General features: G+C 45.2%; 1 protein-coding gene across 1 annotated transcript; it reads left to right on the forward strand.

The window, feature by feature from the left end:
• Positions 1 to 170: 170 nt before the first annotated feature.
• On the forward strand, positions 171 to 10,343 carry irf3 (interferon regulatory factor 3). The gene is made up of 11 exons (XM_086140682.1): positions 171 to 234; positions 1,383 to 1,549; positions 1,633 to 1,804; positions 2,730 to 2,803; positions 2,879 to 2,939; positions 3,006 to 3,071; positions 3,149 to 3,388; positions 3,529 to 3,619; positions 6,465 to 6,754; positions 6,820 to 6,938; positions 9,890 to 10,343. The coding sequence occupies exons 2-11, from the start codon at positions 1,385 to 1,387 to the stop codon at positions 10,001 to 10,003; spliced, it is 1,392 nt and encodes a 463-aa protein (XP_085996808.1). The 5' UTR covers positions 171 to 234; positions 1,383 to 1,384; the 3' UTR covers positions 10,004 to 10,343.
• Positions 10,344 to 10,348: the final 5 nt, after the last annotated feature.

Consider the following 10,348-nt stretch of genomic DNA (forward strand, 5'->3'; position numbering starts at 1 on the left):
CGAAGCAGAAGGATCTCTGCCTCTCTTTTTTTTTTTTTTCCTTCCCCTTTTCTGCTTTTTGTTTTGCGTGGATCCTGCAGAGCGCCGCGGATCCCCACGCTCCGCCCCTCCCCCTCCCGTTCCGGCCGGTGACGAAAACGAAACCGAAAGTCGAAAGTCCGGCATTTCCCGGTAAGGAGGGCAGACCGGGAGGATCTCCGCTTCCACCCGCGGAAAGGACGCTCTCCTCCGCCGGTAAGCCAGCTCCTCTCCCTCCCTCTTCCCTCAAACATAATAATAATCTTATTTATTTGGTTTTGCTGCTTTTGGCGACATGACAATGTCATCGTCTCCGGTCTGCGTCGAGGAATTCGGTGATATTTCTTCCTCTTAAGTCACTTATTCTGCTGGAAATCTTGAAATCGTGAATTAAATTCATTCGAGGAAGGGCTTCTTCACTTCCAATCACCCGTGTGGAGTTTCTAAATAGAAGGACCGGGTTTGTGTGCAGGTTTTAGTTTATGGTGTCTCGTTATGTAAACGTAGAGTCGGTAAAACCAGGGCGAAGCAACAAGTTATTGCTTTTGTTATTCTACATTTAAGCGGGCTTGAGGTCATGTCAGGACATGTCGACGTCGTTTGTGGTGAAATTGAGAACAATAAGTTGAAATGACTTAAAAAGATATTTAAAACTTATGGAAAAAACCCAAAATATACTGTTTAATGAGTGATATTCCCTTAGATCCATTCAGCTGAATACATATTGGTCTATGCAGTCATGGGCAAAAGTTTTGAGAATGACACTTTCACAAAATCTGTTCCTTCGGGGTTTTTAGGTGCTTTTAGGTGTTTGTCAGGATGTTTCTATGGTTGTGTCATTCTCATAACTCTAGGCCATGATTGTACATTGTTTTACCCTGGTTTTCCCTTCCAGTTCATTAATTGCAAACAAAACAAGCGTCCTTATGTTTCCTGTTAAATATCACTGATGTACGATTGAATTTATCCATTTTTGTTTGTTTGGATTCAAGATTCAAAGCGTTTATCGTCACATGCACAGCATAGAAATTCCTACTTTGCTGTCTGCATTGCATTTGATTATGTGCGGATGGAAAAAGTGTAAATATTATAATGAATATGATTATAGATTTGAATATGAACAGCGGCAACTCCCAAAGAATGAGTGCAATTTAAGTAGTCAGTAGGCTTGAATGTGCGAGAAGAACGAGCGTCAGCCGTTTAATAGTTTATATGTTTTCTTTGCTTCTACTTTAAGTTGGAGGAAGTAAAAAAAAAAAACAGGGTGGGTTTGTAGAAACGACTTCCCGTGCAGAAGCCGTGCGGTGAACCTCCATCCTGGACCGAGAGGACACGTCTGAAGACGTTTCTGTTTCCTCCTGTAGAAATGTCTCACTCCAGGCCGCTGCTCATCCCGTGGCTGCGGGAGCAGATCGACAGCGGGAGCTACCCGGGCGTCCACTGGACCAACCAGGAGCGGACGGAGTTCTGCATCCCGTGGAAGCACGGTTTGAGGCAGGACAGCTCCGACGCGGACGTCCTCATCTTCAAGGTGCGTACGGTCCGTCCATCTACCTTTGTCGTGACGGTAGGAGGAGCGTCGAGGTCACCGTTATTCCCCCGTCTGCCCTCCAGGCCTGGGCGAAGGCCAGCGGCAACGGGCGCATCCAGGGAGATGCCTCCATCTGGAAGAGGAACTTCCGCAGCGCCCTGCGATCCAAAGGCTTCAAAACGGTGGACGACCAGAAGGGGGACGCCGCCAACCCCCACAAGGTTTTCAGGTGGCCGGAAGAATCCGCCTCAGCAGGTGACGACCGGCGGCTGCGCCCGGAAAATGATTCGCGTTTAGAGTCCTTGCTGTCGTTTGTTTCAAACTTACCGCTCAGAACGGCTTATCTATTTTTCTTTCACCGCTGTGGTGTAAAAGGAGGAGTTTTTATTGTCATATTTACAGGCTCCGCTACGAAATGAGTACCCGGATGTGATTTCAAGCCAGTACAAAAATAAATAGAACAGCAAATGTAAACAAATAAGAGCGACGATTTAGCTGACGTCAGTCCGGTTAGCACTAAAATTACATCTGAAAGCAGAGAGGTAGTTTGTATTCTTGCCTTGGCGGAGAGTTAGAAAAGAAAAACGCATGCAGGGACGAGTGCTGGAATCCAAACAAGTTTGACTTAGTAGGGTTTTGAAAAAATCCACCACCAAAAAATGCTCCAATAAAGAAAATATGATTTATTTTACATACAACAAAATAGTTATTCTCGCATGCGTGACGTTTCTCGCAAAAAAAAAAAGGGAGATATGTGTTCACATGTCTCCGGTAAGCATCTCAGGAAGAGCCTATTTTTTAAAAATAAATAAAATAAATCTCTTCTTTTTGAAGCAGTTTTTGGTGTGCAGATTCTTTCAAAACTTTACCGTATTTTTACTGCACCAACGAAAAGATGATAAGATGTACTTTATCGAAATTCTTGTTGTCACAGCAGCGCAACAATTGCAGTATCAATAAATATTGGTATTAATAGTGAGACATTTAAAAGATAGCAAAAGCAGAGTGAACAACAACAAGAAGGATAAGAGCATAAACAGTGACAAAAACAAACAGGTTGCGAGTGGAGTTTATCGTGTCTGTCGTGCAAAACATGATGAAAATGCCTGAAACTCAACATTTAAAGTTGTCGTCAGCGCTTCCTGCTAACGCCGCTCCGTCTCTGCGCTCCCTCACAAAGGAAACTCCTCCGGTGGATCTCAGGACCAGGGCGACTCGGAGCCGTTCCCGCCCCGTCCTCCCTCCGTCCCGGCGGTAAGCGACCGCCCGGCGCCGGAGTTCACCTTCGAAACCGTGCATTCCGTTCAGGCGGCGTCTCTGCTCTCTCAGGGTCAGGTGGTCCCGAGCAACGAGGACTTTCTCCCTGTGGAGGAGGAGCTTTTCTACCCGGGTGAGTTTTGTCGTGTGCGCCGAAGAAGAAAAGCATCTCCGAGTCGGTAATGTTATCGTCTTATAGCGGCGGACGTCTCGGAGGACATTCTTCAGGAGTGTCTCAAGGAGCTGGACATCGGACCTCCCGTAGGTGAGGCGTCTCCGTCCTCAGGAAGGCGTCGCCGCTTCCCTCCGATCTGCCGCTGAGCTTCTCAAACTTTCCCGCAGAGGCCGCCGGCGGCGCCGGGACTCCTCCCGAGCAACAGCGGCGCCCCGATCTGGTTGGTGCATATGTGTTGCCGGGGCAACAGCAGTACCCAGTAGCGTTCGAGGCTGCCGTCGGCGAAGCCTGGTCGCCCGAGCAACCGGCGCATCCAATAACGGGAGCCGCAGGGGAGTCCGAGGAGAAGCAGCTGATGACGGAGTTCCTAGATGTCATCAACAAGACCAAAGACGGGGAACATTTCAGTGAGTTCAGCCGCTCCCGACTCCCACGCCACATCGTTCAAAATACGTTTTTATCCAACAGAATTGGGGGGAACCCTCTGTCACACACACACACACACACACACCCGCTCTGCCCCCCCCTCCCCCCCCCCCATCCTCAGGGACACACTTCAGGATTTCAGTCTTCTACCGGGGGCTGAAGGTGTCTGAGACGCTGGTGGAGAACGAGGCCGGCTTCCGCTTGGTTTACAGGTAAACCTCACGCGCCGAAGATGTAAATGCACTATATGGACAAAAGTATCGGCTCAGACGCCCAAATAATGGGAATTCCACGGCCTCAGGTGTGTCACATCAAGCGCCTCGGCATGTTTTTACAAATATTTGTGACAGAATGGGTGGCTCTCAGGAGCTGGAGGTGAATTCCAGCGTGGAGCTGTGATAGGATGCAGCTGTGGGACAAATTCAGTCGCCCCGAAATATTCCACAGTCCACTGTCAGCTGGATTAGAAGAACATGGAAGCATCTCAGCCACCGAGTGTTAGGCCACGTAAACTGACGGGGTCAGCGGATGCCGAGGCGCATCGTGCCAAGAGGCGGCCGACTTTCTGCAGAGTCCGTGGCTACAGACCTCCAGGCTTCACGAGGCCTTCAGATGAGCTGAAGAACAGCGAGCAGAGAGCTTCAGAGAATGCGAAGCGTGAGATGCAGCGGCGTAAAGCACGCCGACACCGGTCTCACTTCTCTGAAGTGAACGATCACGCTTCTCCATCTGGCAATCCGATGGACGAGTTTGGGTCTGGAGGTCTCCAGGAGAACGCTGCCTGTCTGACCACATTGTTCCAAGGTTGTCTGGAGGAGGATCATGGTGCTGGCTGGTTTTTGGCCTCTTCGTTCCAGTTAAAGGAACTCTGAAAGCTTCTGCAAACCAACACATGTTGGACAATTCCACGCTCCCAACAGTTCGGACCCTTCCTTCTCCAACACGACTGTGCACCAGAGCACGAAGCAAGGACCACGAAGACATGGAGGACCAAGTCCTGATCTCAACCCCGTAGAACACCTTCAGGATGATTGAGAGCGGAGACCGAGAGCCAGGCCTTCTCGGCCAGCATCACAAACACACTTCTGGAAGAAAAACTATCCATAAACCCCCTGGTGAAGCTTGTGGACAGCCTTCCTAGAAGAGCTGAAGCTGTTCTCGCTGCAAAAGGTGGACCAACGTCATATTGAACCCCAGGGTTTAGGAACAAGATTCACTGACGTTCATAGGCGAGTGCAGGCAGGTGGAAATACTTTTGTCCATAAAGTGCTACACAACCTAGAACAAAATGACCAAACAATAGGATATACAGTGAACCCTCGCTCATACGGGGATTTTTTTTTTTTTTTCTAGTAATTCAGTTCTCGCGATTTATCATTCCTCTGCGTTTTTTTTTTTGTAGTATTTAAATTTTTTTTTTTTTCGGGATGAAATAGCCATATTCTACCATTAAAAAAAAAAAAAAAAACACTAAAAAATATCGGAATATTAAACTAAAATATTGTGAAATTGAACTAAAATTCATTTTATAAAATAAGTAAAATACAAGATCTCCTTTACGGGGATTTTTTTTGTCTAGTAATTCAGTTCTCGCGATTTATCATTCCTCTGCGTTTTTTTTGTAGTATTTTCATTTTTTTTTTTTTCGGGATGAAATAGCCATATTCTACCATAAAAAAAAAAAAAAAAAACACTAAAAAATATTGGAATATTAAACTAAAATATTGTGAAATTGAACTAAAATTCATTTTATAAAATAAGTAAAATACAAGATCTCCTTTACGGGGATTTTTTTTGTCTAGTAATTCAGTTCTCGCGATTTATCATTCCCCTGCGTTTTTTTTGTAGTATTTTCATTTTTTTTTTTTTCGGGATGAAATAGCCATATTCTACCATAAAAAAAAAAAAAAAAAAAAACACTAAAAAATATCGGAATATTAAACTAAAATATTGTGAAATTGAACTAAAATTCATTTTATAAAATAAGTAAAATACAAGATCTCCTTTACGCGGATTTTTTTTTTTTCCGAGTAATTTGGTTCTCGCGATTTATCGTTCCTTTGCGTTTTTTTTTTAGTATTTTAATTTTTTTTTTCGGGATGAAATAGCCATATTCTACTGTGAGAAAAAAAAACAGTAAAAAATACCTGAAAATTAAACTAAAATATTGTAAAATTAAACTAAAATTCATTTTATAAAATAAACAAAATACAAGATCTCTTTTGCTAAACCGAGATAGCCAGCATCATGAATTCTTGCTCCTATGGTTGTAGCCACGCCGAATAACATTGGCTGAGTCGATCCGTCCTCTGCACGCTATTGGCCGATTGAGCTCCGTTCCTCAAGCTGATTGGTTCACGGAGAACAAACAACCAATCGTGCTCGGCATACAATGTCCCGGTCCACTTCGCTGCCGTGAGCGTGAACGTCGACCCAAAAGCCTCCGATAGCTGCTGACTATTCAGATGTTTCATCTCACTGGTCGTATTCCTATCAACAATGCTCAAAAAGGAACACTAAAATAAAATGAAATATTATTATGAAATACTTTGTTCTTTACATAGTCCAATGTGCCGATTCAACGTTGATGTAACGTTCTTAAACAAGTCCAAATCAATCAGTGCTTCTGATTGTGTTCCCTTTATCTTTTTTCTGCAGTATAATCATATTTCTAATAATGTTTACACTCTTCCTATCAGCAGATATCCCGATGCACTGCGGAAAGCGAAGGAGGAATATCAGTGAACGGGGAAACACATTCCTACGCCGCGCATGCGGCAAAAAACGCTTTGAATCTTTAAATCGATCGCGTCTGGATTTTCAAAACTTCACTTTTGGCAGGGGGAAGGTCTTGGAAACCCAAAAGCGAGGGTCCGCTGTGTTAGAGTACATGACGCGTTCGTTTCATCGCCGGTTCAAAATACTTTTTCCGCTGTTTCGATGTGTTTTTCATTTCGTTTAAGGAATGACGGCTTTTAACAAATACACGTCTAGCTGAATGTTCGCTTTAAGCTTCTGAAGGAGTCACGTCAGGTGAAACCTCGTCCTCCTCGCCAGGCCCGAACTCACCGCCCCGATCCTGGACCCCGAGTCGGGCCTGACGACGGTCTCTCTGCCCGCCGTCGGCGACATGCTGGACCAGACGCAGGCCAGGCTGACGCGGAGCATCCTGGAGAACCTGGGCGGCGGGGTGGACGTCCGCGTGCTGGGGCTGGAGATCTTCGGCCAGCGCAGGGGAGACGTCAGAGCGTTCTGGAGCTTCTCCAATTTCGACGGGAGCAGACGGCCCCGAGAGATTTCCAAGGCGCCGCCGCAGCGGCTCCACAACCTGAAGGACTTCATCCAAGGTAACGGCCGTCGGAAGAGCCGCCGGAGGAGATCCCGGCGCTGACGGCGTGTCCTTCGCCCGCAGGGATCCTGGAGTTTATCGACGGGAAGGAGTGCGGCCCCTGCTCCCTCTTCCTGTGCCTCGGGGAGAAGTGGCCGGATCCCGGCGGCAGACCCTGGGTCAAGAAGCTGGTCACGGTGGAGGTGAGAGATCCTCCTTCTTCTTCTTGGGACACATTACATTACATTACATTACATTACATTACATTACATTACATTTGGCAGACGCTGTTATCCAAAGTGACTCACAATAGAGGACATAAGCACTGCAAATAACACTTGCAAATACAAGATGCACAGGAAACATACAGAACAGTAAGCTGAGGTTAGTTTTGTTTTTGTTTTTTTTGTTACATTACATTACATTACATTACATTACATTTGGCAGACGCTGTTATCCAAAGTGACTTACAATAGAGGACATAAGCACTGCAAATAACACTTGCAAATACAAGATGCACAGGAAACATACAGAACAGTATGCTTGGGTTAGTTTTGTTTTTGTTTTTTTGTTACATTACATTACATTACATTACATTTGGCAGACGCTGTTATCCAAAGTGACTTACAATAGAGGACATAAGCACTGCAAATAACACTTGCAAATACAAGATGCACAGGAAATATACAGAACAGTAAGCTGGGGTTAGTTCTGTTTTTTTTTTGTTTTTTTTTTGTTACATTACATTACATTACATTACATTACATTACATTTGGCAGACACTTTTATCCAAAGTGACTTACAATAGAGGACATAGGGACTGCAAATACACTTGCAAATACAAGATGCACAGGAAATATACAGAACAGTGACAAAGACATACACACACACACACACACACACACTGCATAGCCTAACTTGCTGTCTAACCTGATCTGGGGCATCAGCGCAGTAAAAAGTCCTGAAAGAGAAATGTTTTAACCTGTTTCTTGAAGGTTGAGAGAGATGATGCTCGTCTTGTTGCTTCCGGAAGTTTGTTCCACCACTGAGGTAGTAGAACTGAGAACAGTTTTGCCTGAGATCGCTTAGAGCGAGCAGAAGGTACACATCAATAACACTAAAATCAAACAGCACCCAGAGGAAGTTTACAAGAAAGCCAACAAAAGATTGTTTTTTCTAAAACGTGAGACACAATATCCTCCTTGGAAGTATGAAAGTATCCTAACCTCATCAATAATAGTCTGGTATGGTAACTTGGACGGTCGCTGACGCTCAAAACTTCTACGCATCATCTATAAATCATCTGGACCAGAGGTCGGCAACCCGCGGCTCCGAGCGGCTTGGGAAAATAAATTATAAATATTTAATTGAAGTGTATTTCATTTGTGTTAATTCCTTTTTTTAAACTTTTTGTTCTAAGTTGGAAGATTATTGTGATCTTGAAATATTAAATAAAATTATATTTATTATTTTTCGCCGCTCAAAATAACTCGCGGAAGCCGGTATACCCGCCGGCCGGTAAAGTCCCGATTTGCAGATGCTGTGCGCAGAAGTTCAGGAGCAGAAGTCCCATAAACCAGATAAAATAGATATTTATGAAGATATTTTGTAAATATTTATTTTTATTGTTTACTGACACAGAGATTTTTTTTCCTGATTTATTTCTGAAATTCAGGTCGAGGCTCCGCTACACGCTCTGAAAGCCCAAAGCTCAAAATGAGTTCACTACATAAATAAAGTTCAATTTTTCTCCGTAATACTTTGTAACTTTCAGAAGCAACACACTACACACTTGTTTATACAAAGTGTAAAGGTAATAAAAAGCAATATATACAGTGGTACCTTTATTTTAGACGTCAAAAAGTAATTGCGGCTCCCGGTGTTTTCTTTTCCGAGGAAACCTGGTCCAAATGGCTCTTTGGGTGTTAAAGGTTGCCGACCCCGATCTAGAATCACGGCTCACACTCTCCATAGACGCTCTGTACACAACGTTTTGTCAAAATCCCTTCAGAACACACACACCCTGCACATCAGCTGTTCACACTCACGCCCTCCGGGAGGCACGACAGGTCTCTCACAACCAAATCTGTCAGATTTAAAAACAGCTTTTTTTCCCGAGAGCTATACAAATCGATCAATGTCTTGATGTATCGTGTCTGCCGATCATGATTTTCTGTCTGTATTGTTGACGATGGAAGTGAAACAGGAGCGATGTGAGCATGATGTGCTGCATCCAAAACAAATTCCACCAACGCTGCCGCGCGGCCTTTAATAAATGATTCCGATTCTTATTCCTGATCCAGAAATTATCATATTCGGCCCAAAATCCACGCTCGGATCCTGTCACAACTTTACTCTCCATTGACGGTCACTCTGGTACGAAACCTAGGAATCTACATGGACCCTGCACTCTCTTTCAGGCCACAAATAAACCACATCACCAAAACATCTTTTTTCCACCTTCGAAACCCTAGCAGGCCTCCGACCCGCTCTTTCACCCTCTGCTGCAGAAACACTGGTCCATGCATTCATCACCTCCATCTTATACGGCCTCCCCTCTAATGCTCTTCAAAAACTGCAATATGTCCAAATCTCTGCTGCCGGACTCCTTCCCCGCTGCCCATCAAGCAACGCATTCACTTCAAGATCCTCCAATATCTCACCGATCTCCTACATCTCCACTCTCCGGCTCGTCGTCTTCGGATGCGAACCTCCTCACCCCGTCTTCAAGTCCAAGTACCGCACCTTGGAGGACAGAGCCTTCGCCATCTGGAACTCCCTCCCTGGCCATCCTAGAGTCCAGTTCACTGTCATCCTATAAACAAAACCTCAAGTCCACCTCTTCCAAAGCACCTACAGCCTTTCCCAATAATTGTGTGTCTTCTGTCTTTCACGTCTTTGAGTACCATGAAAAGCACTTTACAAATCTTATGTATTATTATTATTTCTTCTTTGTGCGGTTTGTGCGACCGGCAAACGTGTCTCTCGTGGGTCGCCGCCAATTCTTCTTGTCGTGGCAACCGGACTTGACTTTCCTCACCGGAAGACGTTTCACGCCCTGGTCTCGGACGCCGCTTCGCTTCTCAGAAGCTAAGATTTCCACAAGAAAGCGAATCACGAACCTACATTTTTTTCTTTCTTTTCCCCGTTTCAGGTGGTTTTCACTTCGTTGGAGCTGATAAAGAATATGGCGGTGGAGGGCGGCGCCTCCTCTCTGCGGTCCGTAGACCTGCAGATGTCCCTGGAGGAGATGATGGAGCTTTGCTGAAGCTCCGCAGAGGGTAGCAACCCTTCCTTGCCGTGCCTTCTGGACATGGATCAGAGTGATACCTGGCGTATTCCCGTCCATAAATACTTCACCGTCACCAAGAAGAGCTCAGCTCCTGGTCTGCTTTCCTTTTCTTTCCCTCACCGGTCGGTCATTCACACAACAAGTTCATCCTCCTCACTCAAAAATGCAGATAACGACATTTCCTAAAGCTATTTCTTGCAGCGATGAATTCCTGTAATGCTCGAAAAGCCTGTCGTCCTTTTACCGTGTGTCCTTTTTCAAAATGTCCGTTTCATCCCGAATCTGTGGATTCCAATAATAAAAGTGCAGAAAGCGGGAATG

Source organism: Fistularia commersonii, chromosome 33, assembly GCF_037954325.1.
Source record: "Fistularia commersonii isolate RoL2024-O1a breed Wild chromosome 33, RoL_Fcom_v1.0, whole genome shotgun sequence".
Lineage (NCBI taxonomy): Eukaryota > Metazoa > Chordata > Actinopteri > Syngnathiformes > Fistulariidae > Fistularia > Fistularia commersonii.

Bases quoted from the DNA above. Each gene is read 5' to 3' on its own strand.
- irf3 (XM_086140682.1), top strand. From the start codon at position 1,385: ATGTCTCACTCCAGGCCGCTGCTCATCCCGTGGCTGCGGGAGCAGATC. The intron at 3,620-6,464 runs GTAAACCTCACG...CCTCCTCGCCAG, and splicing joins GGCTTCCGCTTGGTTTACAG to GCCCGAACTCACCGCCCCGA. The intron at 6,939-9,889 runs GTGAGAGATCCT...TCCCCGTTTCAG, and splicing joins AGAAGCTGGTCACGGTGGAG to GTGGTTTTCACTTCGTTGGA.